At 37.2% G+C, this 20,158-nt stretch overlaps 2 protein-coding genes across 2 annotated transcripts; both read left to right on the plus strand.

The window, feature by feature from the left end:
- The first annotated feature begins 5,331 nt into the window (after window positions 1-5,331).
- On the plus strand, window positions 5,332-5,973 carry LOC137743167 (putative NAC domain-containing protein 94). Its single transcript, XM_068483059.1, has one exon. It carries the CDS (start codon window positions 5,332-5,334, stop codon window positions 5,971-5,973), a length of 642 nt encoding a protein of 213 aa, XP_068339160.1.
- Window positions 5,974-17,570: 11,597 nt separating this feature from the next.
- LOC137743736 (cytochrome P450 704C1-like) lies at window positions 17,571-19,868 on the plus strand. The gene is made up of 6 exons (XM_068483682.1): window positions 17,571-17,898; window positions 17,985-18,200; window positions 18,331-18,627; window positions 18,709-19,029; window positions 19,254-19,457; window positions 19,552-19,868. The coding sequence occupies exons 1-6, from the start codon at window positions 17,596-17,598 to the stop codon at window positions 19,729-19,731; spliced, it is 1,521 nt and encodes a 506-aa protein (XP_068339783.1). The 5' UTR covers window positions 17,571-17,595; the 3' UTR covers window positions 19,732-19,868.
- The last annotated feature ends 290 nt before the right edge of the window (window positions 19,869-20,158 follow it).

Raw genomic sequence — 20,158 nt, forward strand, 5'->3', positions numbered from 1 at the left:
TTGGTTGTTGAGCTTCTTGATTCCTCCAACAACTTGAAGATCACCCATCGTATCGGCAAGACTTTGACTACACCGAACAAGCTTGAGTGACTACCGTGCAGAGTAATACACTACTCTCGACACAAAGAAGCTCCCTCTCAAGGTTTGTGATAACCCCAGCAATAATCTCAAGAAATTTTTTCTGATGTGGAAGATCAGTCAAAACTGCAACCACAGAGCATACTCGGAATTTCAAGAGACTTTACAACCAATGCTCTACCAAGAACGATCCCTGACCGACTTGGCTCTGATACCAATTGTTGAATAAGAAGAGTATCCAAGATAACTCTAATGATCCCAAGAAGAAGAAAATAGAGCACACTCTTAAAGAAAGCTCACAAAACAAACTAATTAGCAAAGCTTTTCTTATTTAGCTCTAGGCTTTGTTTTTCCTTGGATGATTTACAATGCTTGAGGACTTGGGTATTTATAGCAAACCAAATGAAAGCTACACCACACACTTACTTCACCTACAACATCCACCTACTTCACCTACAACCTCCACTTACTTCACCAACCTCACACACTTACTTCACCTACAACATCCACCTACTTCACCTACAATTGACATTGATTCTCAACAATGGTGTCTAGCACTATTCTTTCCTTTGATCAATGCCGTAAAGAACATGTGTGTTGCTGCCGATGCATGTCGCGCTCAGGACAGATGAGGGAGGAAACACGATAGCCTTGCGTTGGTACAGAAACAAATCCAATCTTCACCATGTGTGGGATAGGGAGATCATACAACAAACTATGAAGGACTATTATGACAGAACACACGGGAAAGACTTCGGCAAACAGTTTTGCTGGTATGTGTTGCAGATATTACTTTAGTATTTGCATATATAGAATATTTGGAGTGATGATTGTGATTTAGTTAGTTAAATCTTATGTTCTTGGCTAGTTTGTTATAGAGCTTATATGGTTGCTCTTACATGTGGTATCAGAGCCAATGGATTTTTCAATTAAGTTCAATCACTGGTCCTTCAATTTGCAAAACTAATTGCGAATTAAGTTAAAGAATAAGTTTGTTTATTGGTTTTATAGAACGATGATAATACGACGTCGTTTTAGTAATACCCTTTTGTTTTTATTTCTGACCCTGGCAACGTAAAAGAAAAACTAGGGATTTATTATTTAAATTTTTTTTTTTTACCATTATCGATCCAATAGGGGAGAAACTCGTGTTCTTCAATCTGGGAAAGGGTGAACTTATTCTTGCTTGCTTCTTTGGAGATCAATAAAGAGATTTAGTAAAACACATTTATCTTAAACATCATAGTTCTAATTTTGAGAATTATTGCTTCCGCTGTGTTCATTATGATGTCTGAAGATTGAGGTAATTGTGGTTTCTTAATCCTTTATATGAATAAAGATATGCATAAAATATGCCTTGTACAGACCAAATATTAGTAAGATAAAAGAAAGATGAAATCGTGGTTTGATGACATTAGTAAGTTTTTGTTTGTCTAAGAGATATTAACGTTCATGGTTTGTCTTTTTTATGGGAATTTGTGTCGATGGATTCTGGCCGTCACTTTGATGATGATTTTGGGTCGGCGCGTCTGTAACAATGGCGATTTACTTCGATAATTTGCAATGGTACGAGGTCCATCGGAATTGGGAGTGATGGCAATCCGCATGGATGGGTCTCGAGCATTGATGAATAATTTGTTTCGTTGATTTGGAACCAAGGAATTGCAATCGGGTTGACGAACATGGGTCCAATGATGCATTCAGGTAACTCAGTTCACTGTTTCATGCATGATTAATTGTTCTCCTATATGCGTGATTATAGTACGAAGAGTTGGAGCATAATGAATTAGGGCTTTTGTTATTTCGAGTATGCTTGTTTGTTTATATATATATATATTGTGAAGGCATGATTAAACTCGAAATCCCTATAGATGCCAACTTGTGATTTATGTGAGATGTCTGGAATCATCCTTTGCTGTATAAATAAATTAGTGTATGTCTAGATATACTCTTCTATTTTTCATTAAAGAGTCCATGCGTATGCATTGTTTCATGTATGAATCTCGATACATTTAAATTGCGGGGAGCTACACATGCACATCTTAGTGTCAATTCTTGATTTTCAATTAGTTTGATTTAGATCAAGTTTGGGTTGGAATGGATTTGATTGTATATAATATGCAAGTCGGCAGGTATTATAAAGCAATAAATACAAATGCATATACGAAGTGGATGCCAATTGTTTTGTGATTTATATATAATAGCATATATGAATGAAATCTGTACCCATATGGAGACAGCATTCGTGCACAGACGTTGTAATTATGGGCATACAGTTTTATCTATATCAAATAGAACTTGCATAAGTTTCTCTGCATATTGATGCATGCATACAAGAAAATATATGAACAGATGAATGAGCATATATATGTGAAATATGTTTTGGGTAGAATCGTTATTGTGCATATATGACGGATCAGTATACAGTGTAATTTGGGTTTTATTTTGTAATGATCTTATTTTCATTAGTTGACCCAAATTAGATTTTGTGGCTTGAAGACTTGAAACTGATCTTTGAGAAGCAATGGCATTGCGTGAGACTTCAATGCGAAATGTTCTGTTGCCAACTCTTATTAGGTATTTTGTATATATAGTTTTAAGACCTAAAAATTGATCGGGAGATGAATGGCATCATTTGAACTTAAATGCATGGCATTGAAAATTTAATTAGTTGTTTTGGCATTGACCTTAACCTTAAAAAATTTACTGGTATGATTATATAGGTCAAGCTATAAATTTTGAGAATTAGCTTGTCTCATCCATATACAGGGATGATAAACAAATTGCTTATGTGAACTATTGTCTATATTATTGTACAACACAAATTGACATTGCCGAATGCATATTGATTTAATTTATGAATTCATAAGAGAGCATGTGCTTATTGTATTGTGAAAATCATCAAGTTTACGATGCATGCTTATTATATATATATATATATATATATATATATATATATATATATATATATTTGTGATTTCATATATGATGCATGCTTCCGCTATTATGCTTTGGTTGAAATCACAAATAGTGAGGAAGATGAACTTTGAGTTTTCCAGAAGAAATAGTGGTCTTGATTATCTCGTTTTAATCAAGACATATTGTTGTGATATATATCCAGACATTATCAAAATTTGGTTGATCTTGCTCGATGGATATTGAACTAGTTAGGATCAAATTGAATGCAAGAATATTGTGTTTGCTATTCTGATTTTGATCATTGTTGAAACTGGTGATTTTGGGTTTATGTGAGATAAGTTTTTCCGAATGGATTGTGACTATCTTTTGATACATAGACTGTTTGCCTAATGGTTTAGGTGTATTTGACTAAACTGAGATTATGCAATTGGTAAGGAATCGGGAATCAATTGGTTCATATCTCCGGTTTCTTTATTGGTTGTGCAGTACATTCTGCTTATACTTAAGTGGGAGAATCATATGTTCAAATGTAAGCATAAGGCTATTTAGGCGGGCCATTATAATTCATTTGGATGCTTGCAAACCAGTTTATGGTTTTATTGAAGCAATTGGTTGAATTATTTATGTTACTTAATTTGTTTAAGTAATGAGAAGTTTAGTGCTATTTGCTGGAACTAAACTTAACTTGATATAGTGGGAGCAAACCAATTTATGTGTTTGTTCTAGTCAAGTAAAATCACATTGTTGTAAATACAAATTGGATGAATGTGATCATGGAATCTGTTTGCATATTGGTTACGGCAATTGATCACATTGATAAGACATTCAGTGTATTGCAATGACTGATAGTTAATACAGTTGATATTAACTTATACTTAACTTGTTTGTGTTAAGTATGGCCTAGATAAGTGGGAGCAAACTGGTTTGGTTTTGCTATATTGGTTAAGTGGGAGCAAATTGGTTTGGTTTTGCTATATTGGTTCACATAATTACAAAGTGCAAATTAAGTATGTTGTGACTTTTGAGTTAATTCTGTGATGTAACAAAAAAGATTCTTAAGTTCAATACTTTAAAATGCATAGGTAAGTTGTATGTAAGGTTAAGCTTTTGTTATCCAAAAGATTTGGTGATCGCTTCTATGAATATGATAAAGTTGTTGATTGGATCATAACTATGCTATTCATACAATTATGAATAATTTTAAGTTGACAGCCTACTGTCAAGAATGTTTGGTATTTTTTATTTTGGGCTATATGAGTGGGAGTAGACATCTTGGTTTACTCTTGAGCTTAGATACATTGCTATGAACATGAACCGAACATTGTGATTTGTAAGTTAAATCTGTATTTTGTGTTGCAGAGGCAATTATAAATTCATTGTTTTGGTCTATGTAAGCTGGTTGTGTCTATATACTAGTGTGTTGATGAATGACTTATGTGATCACCTTTATATTGAATTTGAGATGATTATTTACTGTTGCGAATCATACTCAAGTGGGAGAATGTTAGAGTATGAGTGTGATTCTCACAATTTAGTAATAATCATTGTTATTGGTATAAAGAGGTCTTAATGTGTTTATAAGAGTTAATTCAACTTTGGTTTGGATTGAAACTCTACTGTTGGCTTGAGAATAGAACTCATACTTGTACAAGGATTTGGTCTTGTATTTCTTGTAGGATTATTATAGGGTAATCCAGATTTTGTAGTATAAAAACCACAAGCCCCTGCTCTCACAAAAATACGCTCTTATTGTTCCAATTACCTATAACTTGGAGAGCATTGAGTTTTGCAGAGAGGAGAAGGTTGTGTGTAGATTTCTCTAATGGCTCTTAATCCTAATTTGTTGAACATAGTTATGATATGGTGTCTAGCACTATTCTTTCCTTTGATCAATGCCGTAAAGAACATGTGTGTTGCTGCCGATGCATGTCGCGCTCAGGACAGATGAGGGAGGAAACACGATAGCCTTGCGTTGGTACAGAAACAAATCCAATCTTCACCATGTGTGGGATAGGGAGATCATACAACAAACTATGAAGGACTATTATGACAGAACACACGGGAAAGACTTCGGCAAACAGTTTTGCTGGTATGTGTTGCAGATATTACTTTAGTATTTGCATATATAGAATATTTGGAGTGATGATTGTGATTTAGTTAGTTAAATCTTATGTTCTTGGCTAGTTTGTTATAGAGCTTATATGGTTGCTCTTACAATTTCTACACACAAGTAACAGAGAGAAACCCTAACGAGGTCTTAACAATGGAGATGGAGGTTTGTGGGGTAATGTGCCTCTGGGTTTTTATGAAAATTCGCTGCTGGGTTCTAACGGTATGCCGCTGGGTTTTTGCTTTCATCCGACCGATCAGGAATTGATCACTTTCTTCCTTTACAATACAGCCCTCCACACAGAGTACTGCGAGAATTTAATCTACGAGTTCGACCTCTTCGGCAACACTCCACCGTGGGTGGTTTGGCAGAATGTCGGCGGACTTGGACTTGACGATCAAGATTTGTACTTCTTCTGCCAACTCAAGACTAGAAGCCAGACACGCATCAAACGTGAAATTGACGCCGGAGGTCAATGGAGCGAATCCAATTCAAAGCCAGTTAAGGATTTGCAGAATGAAAAAGCTATTGGGAAAATGAAGAATTTGGGGTATGAGAAGGAAGGGTGTGAGCACGACGGTGACTGGCTCTTGGAAGAGTACAGCATTCTTCCTAGTGTAGTTGCTGGCGCTGGTCACTCCGATCACGAAATTGGGAACGTGGTGCTCTGCCGACTTAAAAATAATTCTAGGAGTGGAAACAAGAAGAATTATTCGAATTCAACCCAACAAGTGAACGAGCAGCCGGCAAAAAAGAGAGCAAGAAAGGAAGTCGGGAAGGGCGAAAAAGAAGGCAAGAAAAGAAGTCAAGGAGAAATCGGCGAAAACAAAAGCAAGAAACAAAGTGGGTTGGCAAAATACTACTAGTGTGAACACCCATAACATTGAGGAACTACAAAAATGCCCTAGTACTAACAGTGCTCCTGTCGTGCCCTTCGATGAAAGTAATTACAAGATGATTAGTGACGCTATTAATCATGATCAGCAGTGCATAAGCAACATTGACAGTAGTACGATGCCCACAATTTTTTCTGAGCACGATTATGTGCCGATGACGAGTTATGTTCCATCTTATCCGATAAGCTTGGCCAGCGAAGGTGGTGAGTCACTTTTGAAGGATGAAGGCTTTGTTTTTGACAACGGTGAAGAAATGTTTTTTGACCTCGACGATTTGTTGGCACCAGTAGACTGTAAATCTGCATGGTCACAAGAGGAGCTGCCTCAGATTGATGAAACGCAAGTGCCTTTGCCGTTCGATGGGATGAATTGTTGGAACAACTGTTTGTGGATGGACAATTGTGTACAATGATCAGTAGAGGAGGAGACGTTTGGTTCCTACGGTCCTATCTATTTTCAACGGCAAGAAATTGTAATTTCTTTTTTAGTCTATATAAGATGTAATTGTGATTAAGGCTAATTTTGACGGTGATAGGTTGTAAGTTCTTTTTTAGTTTATATATAAGATGTTTCTTTGATTTCTTGTTGTTATTGACTTAATTTCTGTAGCAAATTCGTTATAATGATGAACGTTTAGTTGGTTAAGCACAGAAACTCATTGGCATTACAATGAAAGAATCCATGGCAGTAAATATTCCGTCGGAGCCAATAAAAGATCGATCAAATGTTTGTTCGGAAAAGTTTAATCACACAAATACAGATTCACAGAACCAGTTCAGATCGAATGGATAAATAAGAGATTGCATAATTATGAAGAGCAAAATGAAATCATTATATTCCCTACAACATTAAAAGACGTCCCAGTAACAGGACCACCACATCGCTTGAGACAATCCATGTCGTTGCACCAAGGCACATCTGTTCCTGCAGCATTCAAGACATCCAGGCACATCTGTTGTTGCACCACGTCAGATGCTAATGTCCTTTGAGGGTTGCTTGGAATTAAAGTTTCAATTTTACCTTCCATGGACTTTCTTAAATCAACTATCCTAATCTGACCACCATCTGATTGTTAATCTAACAATGTGTAACAATTCAGTCCTCATCATGACCTGCATTGTTGTTGAGTCCATCCGATCCAAAGCAATCCTAATTCAAGACGCGTGAAACACCACATCTTACACCTGTATTTCCATGTAATTGCTAAAGAATCACTGCTAGTGACCAGTCATAACTTACTCTACTATCTACAAATATCTGCCTGGCACTGTGATAACCATTGATTCGTCCCTATTCCTATGCAAAAAGTAACCAAAACAAGATTAAGATAGTAGTCTTCTTACAGACTTCTTCATACTTCAAAATATGTCCCAGTTATCAATGTAGAACCTAGAGAATTAGGGACGAAGGAGATTAAAGAGATGCAATGCAACACTCTGAAAGCATATAGATGACACGATAACAGATCGCACCAAAGCAAAGTAGCAAACAATATCTCAAAGCACATTATAATAAAATTTCACCAGTAGAGAACTACACCCATCTGTAGTTTCTTATGCACCAACATGTAAGGTATTTTTAACCGTCATCCCCAATTTAAAGCTTAGGTCAAGAGAAACAGTCACATAAGAAACAAATAACTTAGGACTGATCATTCTACCGTTCTGCTAACTCATTTCAGATGAGAAAGCATTGAAGGATAAAGAACAAGTTCAACGGTAACTTCTGGCCGGTTAGGGAATGGTCAGAACAAACTATAGGGGAAGAAAAACAACTACAAGAAAGCATCTAGATGGTCCTGAATAACTAAAGACATCCAAATCAACGAAACACATACGATCAGATGTCCGAACCTACAAACTCGCCACATATTAAATTTTAAATAGATTGAACAAACTAGAAAACCCAAAATTACACTTTTTTTCTTTTGATACGTTACTATTCCACTCATGACTCATGAGGTGAGAAAACAATTGAAGCATAATGAACAAGTAAGCATTATAGACAAATTGTATTCGCTGATCAATCAATGATAAAGGTTGTTGTTCCTACGAAAGCATTCTGAAACAACACCATACATTCATCATAGCATTTATACTGTCCTATTATACCATCGGTTGAGACTGTTGAGTACCGAACCATTACGGCTCCTCCCTAGTTGCCATTGCCAAACATGAATCCAGTTTATGATATTGTTTGGACCCAATTTTACACCATATGTCCGTGCAATTAAGGTCGTTGAGTGAGCATAGCTTCACACCGTTAGATAGAAAAGTGAAGATAATTTTGTTAAAGGATAATATTATGATTTTTTATCATAATAATTATTAGAAGACGGAATTATATTAGCATTATATCTCCAAGCAAGAGGTGTGGTTCAAATGGGATTGGGACTCTTGTCATCGGATTGGAGCAGCATGGGTTTGATCAGAATTGTTAGGATGCATGATCTCCATGCATGCATTGGATAATGATGAAGTAAAAAAATAATGTGATGTGATAATGACAAGTGAGGTGATATTGCAATTTGCTTGCAATTAGCTTTTGCATGTTGAAGTGTGTGGAATTAGATGACATGGCTGTAGGAGTTGTTTTAATAGAAGGCCATGTTATTGGGCTTGACACACGCGTTGAATTTCTATCAAGAAATTTAAGTTCACAAGGAGATCAAAAAGGATTCGGTTTGGTCACTGGTGGTATATCAAGAATATTCTAGCATCACAAAGAGACGGGTGCAATTTGGAAAACGTATTGGCAGATCGCAGCTAAAGAGTACGAAGGAAACCTCACTTGTAATATCCCACATCGACCAACGGGGAAGGGGTGATGTGCCTTATTATGTACATGCTCCCCTCCCTATAGCATGAGACCTTTTGGGAACTCACTGACTTCGGATTCCATCGGAACTCCGAAGTTAAGCGAGTTCGGGCGAGAGCAATCCCAGGATGGGTGACCCATTAGGAAGTTCTCGTCTAAGTTCTCAGAAACAAAACCGTGAGGGTGTGGCCGGGGCCCAAAGCGGACAATATCATGCTACGACGGAGTCGAAACTGGGATGTGACATCATTACTATAAATATAAGACGATATGCAACATGGAAAGGCCCCCTCTAATTCAACACACAAATTGGCCTGAACAAACCCACTAGGAAGTTCTCGTGTGAGTTCTCATAAACAAAACCGTGAGGGCGTGGCCGGGGCCTAAAGCAGACAATATCATGCTACGGCGAAGTCGAGACTGGGATGTGACATCACTACTATAAATATAAGACGATATGCAACATGGAAAGGCCCCCTCCAGTTCAACACACAAATTGGCCTGAACAAACCTCTCAAACACCTTGAGATTTTTATTTTCTTTTTTCCTCCAACACATCTTCAGTTTGGATAAACAGCACTGTGAAGGCAACCAGCGACATCTTCAGATTGGAAAACAACACTGGAGTAGTAGAATCAGCCAACCGATGAGCACCTTCAGTTTGGATAAACAACACTGATTCGAGACCAACTGGTTATTTATCCAAGTCTTGGTCAACAAGGATTTCTGAGTCCTTGTTGGTAGAGGTCATCTCATCAGCCTTTTCGGTGAAATGAGGTGTTACCAATTCACTACATTCAGCACATTGAAAGCCAAATTTGATATTGAACTTCGCAGAACTAGTAGCCTTGTCTTCAGGCTCTAGACCCGAATGCTGAGACGTGTTCTTTCCTCAGCCGCAATCGTAAGATAAAGAAGTCAACAGCTCGCCCAACACCACATCAACATATTTTACTCCCCAACCGAACTCGGGCGACGAGTTGGTACACCCCACACATAACTGAATGACATAGTTAGCTTATTAATTAATCGGTCTGCGCGCCACGTAGGCTTGGTAGTTTTTAGGATCAATGGATATCCTAGCCAATCGCAAATAGTGCACTTGCAAATGACAAAGCAATTCAAATACAATGTACAAGTAAAGCAATTCACACTAAATTGAACCACAAGCATTTTATCAAACAGTTGGCAGGCAACTCACATCGTAATCCGAATTACTAAGACTATTACCTTGCCGGATTTTATCCGACTCGATTACAAACTTCCACTCTCCTCCTCATCGTACTTAGCAACAATGATGGCACATCGGTGGTGAACGATCAATAAAACGAGTTAAAATTACCCTCCATATGGATAATAAAAAAGCGTGTGTTTGATGGCCGAAAATTAAAGAGTGTGTGAGAAGTAAAAAGGGACGTATGGATATCACACCCCAATAAAAAAATATCATCCACCGTTGGATGGGACTAGATCAAACGAATGAAAATACCATATGTAACACCAGTTATTGTAGCAATGCACTACGCATCCCGCAAGAGACAGAGTTTCTAAATTGAACGGAAACCCTTCCGAGTCTAAGTTTTACTCATTCTCCGATCAATCAAATCTTCAAGAACAAACTCTAAAGCAGGTTTCAAAATGCGTTAAGCGTTAGTCGAGCAGCGGACATGCGTCTAGCGCCTAGCGGCGAGCAAAGTCTAATGACTAGCGCCTAGGTCGGTGAATAATTTTGAGTCCAATTTTGCATCTTTTGAGCAACAAAAAATTGTTCCTTCAGCCCATTTATATTCTTAAGACTTTGATCGTATGGACCTCATGAATCTTCCAATTCAACTTGACAATTACATTCATGATAAGAAGATGCATAGTAAGTTTTGAACATTGAAAGGAATTAGTGATCTTACAAAGGTGTGCAAACCACAAGTTTGTCTATAAGCTTCTTATATTCGTTTTAGTGTTAACAGTGCAACCTCTCAAAACTAAATACTTTGGATTTCTATACAACTTTTTTCTCTTTCTTGCACACTTAAGGGAAAATCAATGAAGAGAACCCTTCTCAAGAAATAAAGCAACAACTGAGATATAAAAAATGGATACCTTCAATGATATTGCGTACACAGTAGCACTCAAGCGCTATCTACGGTGGGTCATCGCGATGCTTCCCTTATCTGAGAGAGGTGTGGACATGAAGGCCCCCATCAATGTGGAGGGTGATCTTGGTTGTGTAACAGTCTACTCATAGCAAAAAGATGAGTATATGTCGATGAGCAAAGTCCTTCCCTAAACAAATCCTTGGACCCGCCTGTTTATGTAAGTCACAAAGTTTCTTCAGTTCTTTTTTTGTTTCCAATAAATAATAAATAAATAAAATGTGGCATGTATCGATGCTATTTTCTTACGCTGAAGGCTATAAATTTGAAGGGCTCTCTTCTTGAAAAACACCATTTTCGTCGAACCATCTCTTTGACCGAAATTCTTGTGTATCATCACCCGTGACAAGATGTAAAACTTGCCAATGAGTTCGGGTTCACATGTGTGTCACATGACCTCCATTTCAAAGATATTTCGGTTACTCCACGTCCATGTCCCCGTACCCAACGTATGTTGACACATAACAATGAACTCCATTCATATATAATTATATATACCTAATTCCGTCTAAATTTCCAACCCTTGTTCCGTCTAATTCCGTCGGGTTCACGTGTTTCACATGGCTTAATGCGTCGGTCATATGGTATGCCTAACGTTGGTTATCATGCTGATCAGGATATATGTCAACACAATGTCTCCATCTTTTCTTTTGTAGAAGTTTAAAGCTCTACTTGGAATTGTCTTTTGAAGAAAGCATTTTCTCTTATTACCATTATACGCCACACTCCACCTAAACATCATATTCGTTGTCTATGAGAAATCATCTTTAAAATCTCGTCTTTGTCATTAGTACGAAAAAGAAATGTTCATAAACTTTGATTTGTGTATTTTCTTGTGCACTTCTAGAGTTTTGTCAAGTTAGGGGTTTAGGGTTTTTTGAATTTCGGGGTATTAGGTTTCCTAATGGGCTGGAAAGTATCAGATAACTAAAGAACAAGAGAGGGTAATTCTACCGTTGGAAAAAAAAAGTAAAACAATTTGGAAGTATATGCATGGTCTAGATCCAACGGTTGACAACGGACCAAAATGCCATATTTAACACCAGTTAATGTAGCAATGCATTACGCATCCCGCAAGAGAGAGAGTTTATAAATTGAACGGAAACCCTTTTCCGAGTTTGAGTTTTTCTCATTCGCCGATCAATCAAATCTTCAAGAACAAACTCTAAAGCAAGTCCCAGAAGGCGCTAAGCATTAGTCGGGCAGCGGCAGGGTCTAATGACTAGCGCCTAGGTCGGTAAATAATTTTGAGTTCGATTTTACATCTTTTGAGCAACAAAAAATTGTTCCTTTGGCCCTTTTATATTCTCAAGATTTTGATCGTATGGACCTCATGAATCTTCCAATTCAACTTGACAATTACATTCATAATATGAAGATGCATAGTAAGTTTTCAATATTGAAGGAATTAGTGATCTTACAAAGGTGTGCAAGCTTCAAGTTAGTGTATAAGCTTCTTATATTCGTTTTAGTGTTAACGGTGCAACTACTTAAAACTAAATACTTTAGATTTCTATACACTTTTTTTTCTCTTTCTTGCACACTTAAGGGAAGATCAATTAAAAGAACCCTTCTTAAGAAATAAAGCAACAATTGAGATACAAAAAAGGATACATTCAATGATATAGCGTACACAGTAGTCCTCAAGCGCTATCTACGGTGGGTCATCGGGATGCTTCCCTTATCTGAGAGGTGTGGACATGAAGGCCCCCATCAATGTGGAGAGTGATCTTGGTTGTGTAACGGTCTACTCATAGCAGAAAGATGAGTATATGTCGATGAGCAAAGTCTTTTCCTAGACAAATCCTTGGACCCGTTTATGTAAGTCACAAAGTTTCTTCAGTTCTTTTTTTTTTTCCAATAAATAAATAAATAAAATGTGGCATATCGATGCTACTTTCTTACGCTGAAGGCTATAAATTTGAAGGGCTCTCTTCCTGAAAAACGCAATTTTCGTCGAGCCATCTTTTTGACCAAAATTCTTGTGTATCACCTGTGACGAGATGTAAAACTTGCTGATGAGTTCGGGTTCACATGTGTGTCACATGACCTCCATTTCAAAGATATTTCGGTCACTCCATGTCCATGTCCCCGTACCCAACGTAGGTTGACACATAACAATGAACTCCATTCATATATATATATATATATATATATATATATATATATATATATATATATATATATATATATATGTACACACACCTAATTCCGTCTAAATTTCCAACCCTTGTTCCGTCTAATTCCGTCGGGTTCACGTGTTGCACATGGCTTAATGCGTCGGTCATATAGTGTGCCTAACGTTGGTTAGCATGTTGATCAGGATATATGTCAACACAATGCCCCCATCTTTTCTTTTGTAGAAGTTTAAAGCTCTAATTGGAATTGTCTTTTGAAGAAAGCATTTTCTCTTCCTACCATTATACGCCACAGTCCACCTAAACATCATATTCGTCTTCTACGAGAAATCGTCTTTAGAATCTCGTTTTTGTCTTTAGTACGAAAAATAAATGTTCACAAACTTTTATTTCTGTATTTTCTTGTGCACTTCTAGAGTTTTGTCAAGTTAGGGGTTTTGGGTTTTTTGAATTTCGGGGTGTTAGGTTTCCTAATGGGCTGGAAAATATCAGAGAACTAAAGAATGGTCTAGATCCAACGGTTGACAACGGACCAAAATGCCATATTTAACACCAGTTAATGTGGCAATGCATTACGCATCCCGCAAGAGAGAGAGTTTCTAAATTGAACGGAAACCCTTTTCCGAGTTTGAGTTTTTCTCATTCTCCGATCAATCAAATCTTCAAGAACAAACTCTAAAGCAGGTTCCAAAATGCGTTAAGCATAAGTCGGGCAGTGGCAGTGTCTAATGACTAGCGCCTAGGTCAGTGAATAATTTTGAGTTCGATTTTGCATCTTTTGAGCAACAAAAAATTGTTCCTTTAGCCCATTTATATTCTCAAGATTTTGATTGTATGGACCTCATGAATCTTTCAATTCAACTTGACAATTACATTCTTGATATAAAGATGCATAGTAAGTTTTCAATATTGAAAGGAATTAGTGATCTTACAAAGGTGTGCAAGCTACAAGTTAATGTATAAGCTTCTTATATTCGTTTTAGTGTTAACAATGCAACCGCGTAAAACTCAATACTTTAGATTTCTATACAATTTTTTTTTCTCTTTCTTGCACATTTAAGGGAAGATCAATTAAGAGAACCCTTCTTAAGAAATAAAGCAACAACTGAAATACAAAAAATGGTTACATTCAATGATATAGCGTACACAGTAGCGCTCAATCGCTATCTATAGTGGGTCGTCGCGATGCTTCCCTTATCTGAGAGAGGTGTGGACATGAAGGCCCCCATCAATGTGGAGAGTGATCTTGGTTGTGTAACAGTCTACTCATAGCAGAAAGATGAGTATATGTCAATGAGGAAAGTCCTTCCCTAGACAAATCCTTGGACCAGGCTGTTTATGTAAGTCACAAAGTTTCTTCAGTTCTTTTTTTTTTTTGTTTCCAATAAATAAATAAATAAATAAAATGTGGCATGTATCGATGCTATTTTCTTACATTGAAGGCTATAAATTTGAAGGCTCTCTTCCTGAAAAACGCCATTTTCATTGAGCCATCTCTTTGACCGAAATTCTTGTGTATCATCACCCGTGACGAGATGTAAAACTTGCCAATGAGTTCGGGTTCACATGTGTGTCACATGACCCCATTTCAAAGATATTTCGGTTACTCCACGTCCAAGTCCCCGTACCCAACGTATGTTGACACATAACAATGAACTCCATTCATATCTATACCTAATTCCGTCTAAATTTCCAACCCTTGTTCCGTCTAATTCAGTCGGGTTCATGTGTTTCACATGGCTTAATGCGTCGGTCATATGGTATGCATAACGTTGGTTATCATGCTGATCAGGAATATGTCAACACAATGTCTCCATCTTTTCTTTTGTAGAAGTTTAAAACTCTACTTGGAATTGTCTTTTGAAGAAAGCATTTTCTCTTACTACCATTATACGCCACACTCCACCTAAACATCTTATTCGTCATCTACAAGAAATCGTCTTCAGAATCTCGTCTTTGTCTTTAGTACGAAAAATAAATGTTCACAAACTTTTATTTGTGTATTTTCTTGTGCACATCTAGAGTTTTGTCAAGTTAGGGTTTTAGGATTTTTTGAATTTCGGGGTATTAGGTTTCCTAATGGGCTGGAAAATATCAGAGAACTAAAGAGCACGAGAGGGTAATTCTACAGTTGGAAAAAAAATAGAGAGTAAAACAATTTGGAAGTACGTATATGCATGGTCTAGATCCAACGGTTGACAACGGACCAAAATACCAATGCACTACACATCCCGCAAGAGAGAGAGTTTCTAAATTGAACGGTAACCCTTTTCCGAGTCTGAGTTTTTCTCATTCTCCGATCAATCAAATCTTCAAGAACAAACTCTAAAGCAGGTTTCAAAAGACGCTAAACGTTAGTTGGGCGGTGGGCAGGGTCTAATGACTAGGGCCCAGTTCCACGATCGACGCGTGGTCTGCTCATGGGCGCTGCCATGGCCAGCACATGGGCACACGTGCCTCTGCCGAAGGTACTATGCTCTACCGCCGTTCATGGCAGCGTCGACGACTTTTCTGGCCAACTTTCCAGTGACCCATCTCGGCCTGTGGCGGCACGTGGGGGAACTCGAGGTCCCTCCATAGGTTTTTCAACATGCCGAATCCAAATCCGCTATCTATTTTCTTAAATTCCATTGTTTAAGTATAGTTTTATTAAATAGTCTCTAGTTGTGTATAGGTACTTCGGTGGAAAGTGATCCCATCCTCCTTAGTTCGAGCTATTCCCCATTAGCAGAATATTTGTAAGTGGACCCCTTCGTAACTTGCATGTTTTATTAAATTTTAGGATTGCGTTCATGAAAAACATGATTTATGGTTTATGCAATATTTATGATTTGTCGAACTTCCACTTTATGAAAGGTTTACGACTATTGCTTTTACACTTTATGATATATTATGGATTCATAAATATGATTTTTGACGATGATTTGAGCTAGAAAGTTTTATGGTTTTACTAAAGATTATGAAATGAAATTTCATGGATTTACGAATATGTTATATATATGATTTATGAGATAAGGTTTGAACCTTTGAGCTTTGGTGATTTGGCTTGAGATTTCGAGATATATTTTTGGTACTTATCTAGTGGGTTATCATACAACACATACACACAACACAGATATGTAGACGCCTGTGGCCATAGGACACAATTGATTATATTATGTCATACCCCCAGCTTTACTGGCGAAACCAGTGTCAGATAGCTTCACTAGCCACAGCTAGTGTCGGTGTGTTGTGTTATATGTATATGTTTCTTCTCTGGCGTAACCCAAAGTCGTACAGCTTCACCTTCGGGTGATGGTGCCTACCATGTTTCTTCACTAGCATAACCCAGTGTCGTACAGCTTCACCTTTGGGTGATGGACATATTATGCCTTCGGGCTACTATGATACCCCTAGTTGAGTATATATGTTGATTTGAGTTATGAGATATTGAGATTTTCTTCGATACCCATTTTAGATACGAGTTTAGTCACCTACGAATGTTTTCATGGCATGTTAGAGTTTTAGAGAAACCTATATGTAGTACTATATATGTTTTCAAAACAGGGGATTAGTATGTTAAAAAAGAAAAAGGGTTTTATTATTATTATAAGTACTTATATAAATTATGGTCCACTCAACCTTTGTTTTTGCGCCCCATCAGGACATAGTGACGAGGAATACGACTCGAGAATCGAGGCATTTCCTTACCAGTGATATTACGATCTTCCATTCGCGTATGATTTCTTTATGATATCTGTAATTGATGTCCTATCATTCAATCGTACTTCCGTTTAGTGGTATGATCTGGACATATTTGTGCATCCTTTATTTTTTATTAGTTATCATTGAACGTTGCACTCATGTTAAATTCGGAATCTTATTGATTGTCTCCTAGTATTTGTATACCCCGTATCATGGTTATTGTATTATGACTTTTGGATTCAGGTTCCTTTTATTCTTGCGTATTGTTATATTTATGGCTTCGTCACCCTTGGGCTCGGGTGTCAGCCAAAACGTGCTTATCCTGGTATTTGGGAATATCGGGGTTGGGGCATGTCAGTAACTATATCTCATATAATTTTTCTCATGAATTTTTTATAAGAGATTGAATTAAATGTCCTTAATTGGCTAAAAGAGACAAATACGAAGACTAAATTAGTTAAATCGAAAACAAAGGGAATAAATTTTCCATACAACTATTACACAATGACCATTTTGACATTTAAGCCTTAAAGAAACTTAATGGGAGGTAGGATTGCGATCTTGACATGAGGCATTGAATACTTGGACCGTGGCAAAAACTCATGTGCATGTTTTTTTTGTCATTTAATATTACGGTCTAATAATATTTTTCTTTAATTACATTTACTTAACCTCGTGGAGACAAGTTAGATATCAACTTATTTCCCAACTGTAAATACATGGTTATAAAAATAAAAAAAACTTGTTTCTCTATATATGGGTAAGACAAGGTGTTTCTTTTCTTCACCGCCTCCCTGAGTGTCATGGATTTTCTTTCCACTCCCAATGCAATAAGTTTAGCTGTAGTAGTTTTAGCTATACTGGCGATCAGATCCTATGCCAGGAAAAGATTGCAACGCTCTGAGAAGACAAAGAGATACCCTCCTGTTGTCACAACCTTCTTACACACCCTCGTCAACTTCTACAGGTTGCACGATTTTATCACTGAGTTTGCATACAAACACAAAACTTTCAGGGCGCTTAACTTGTTCGTAAATTACGTTGTCACCGCCGATCCTGCAAATATTGAATACATTCTCAAAACAAACTTCGCAAATTATGGCAGGGTATGCATGTTTTTATCAAATGGTCGTACTTACTTTGTCTCACACGTTAATTTATGCGACTAATTAACTAGCTTGACCTGCTGCAGGGGTTGTACAATTACGACATTTTGACAGATGCTTTGGGTAATGGGATCTTCGCTGTGGATGGTGAAAAGTGGATACATCAAAGGAAGTTATCTAGCTACGAAATATCAACCAAAGTAGCTAAAGACTTCAGCAATGGAGTTTTCAAAACCAAAGCAGTAAAGCTTGCTGGGATAATTTCTAAAGCGGCAACCTGCGACCAAGTAATAGAGATCCAAGTAAGTTTTCAATAATGCTTCGATATTCACATAGATAGAATTGTCATTTTATTTCTTCTGAGATATTTTAATGTTGGTTCTTTTTTAATATATATTATTTTATTTTATTTTATTTTCTTGTACCGGGAAGGATTTGATTATGAAAGCGGGGTTAGATTCAGTCGTCAAGATTCTGCTTGGAATGGAAGTAGATACCATGTATGGGACAAATGAAGAAGGCACCCGGTTTGCCCATGCTTTCGATGAAGCAAACAAACTTACCCTGTATCGTTTTGTTGATTTCTCCTGGAAAATCAAACGGTTCTTCAACATTGGGTCAGAAGCAAAGCTGCGGAATGATATTAAACTGATGGATCAATTTATTTATAAATTAATCAACAGAAAGATTGAAACATCCCATAATTCATCAGACGATGAGCTACCTGCAGTGAGTTAATTACCTTCCATTCCATTAATTAATGATTAGTTTAGTATCTTAATATGTATGATTAATGCGGATGAGTGACAGTTGAAGAAGGGAGACATGATTTCAAGGCTTTTGGAAGTGAAAGGGAATGATCCAAAGTACTTGAGAGACTTGATTTTGAGTCTCATTGTTGCCGGCAAAGACTCAACGGCAAGCACTATTACGTGGGTTATTTATATGCTCTGCAAGCACCCTCATATGCAAGAAAAGGTTGCGAAGGAAGTTCGAGAAGCGGCAAATCTGAAAGATGATTCAAGCATTGTTGAACTTGCAGACAGTCTTAATGAAGAAGCTCTTAACAAAATGCAGTATCTCTATGCAGCTTTGACCGAGACACTCAGGCTCTACCCTGCAATTCCACTGGTAATTTGACTAACTTCTTAATTAAACCAAATGCATACATATTGCAAGGGAAATGGTTTCCGAAGGCTCTGTTTATTTCTTTCCCTTACTTCACTTTTGATTTATTCAATTCAAGGCCAGAAATAAACAGATGTGCATACTTTCTAAATTTTTTGAATTATTTTGAATCGTTGTTGACTATTTATTTTACAATTTGTGTGATGACATATGAACTGTCGACAAAGAATGCGAAGATCTGTTCATCTGATGATACCTGGCCAGATGGATTTAGTGTCAAAAAAGGTGATATGGTGGCATACAATGCTTATAGCATGGGCAGGATGACGTATCTATGGGGTGATGACGCACAAGAATTTCGGCCAGATAGATGGCTCGACGAAAATGGCGTTTTCCAGGAAGAAAGCCCTTTCAAATTTATAGTCTTCAGTGTAAGAGAATAGCATCGATACATGCCACATTTTATTTATTTATTTATTGAAAAAAGAAAAAGAATTGAAGAAATTTTGTGATTTACATAAACAGGCGGGTCCAAGGATTTGTTTAGGGAAGGACTTTGCTCGTCGACAGATGCTAATGTTTTCTGCTGTGCTATTCGGGAGCTTCATATTCAAGTTGAAAGAAGAGAACAAAGTGGCCCATTACACGACCAAGATCACCCTCCATATTGATGGGGGCCTTCATGTCCATGCCTCTGTCAGATAGGGATGCTCCCATAGATAGCGTTTCAGCACTACTGTATACGCTATATCGCTGGATGTATCAATCGCTTTTTTATTTCAATTGTTGCTCTAAGAGCATATCTACTGGCGAAATAAAGAATAAACAAGGTTATGAACCAACTATATTACATTTTTCCTTCGCCAAAATTATCCAATGATGAAATCTAAATTATTCCTTCGCCAAAATAAAGAATAAACAAGGTTATGAACCATCTATATGTTGGAGTTTGTGGCCAAGTGGACTATCCTCCAAAATACCTTTCGGCTAAAGAAAGAAGGAAAACATCCTTCCTTGTTTTGGGGAGAAAAAAAAGGGAAAAGACATTTGCTTTTGGAAAAGTTTTGTTCTCTTCTTCAACACCCGTGAGTGTTTTTTCAATAAAAAAAAGATAAGTTGGTTTTGAAGAAGT

This window comes from Pyrus communis, chromosome 8 (assembly GCF_963583255.1).
Source record: "Pyrus communis chromosome 8, drPyrComm1.1, whole genome shotgun sequence".
Taxonomy (NCBI): domain Eukaryota; kingdom Viridiplantae; phylum Streptophyta; class Magnoliopsida; order Rosales; family Rosaceae; genus Pyrus; species Pyrus communis.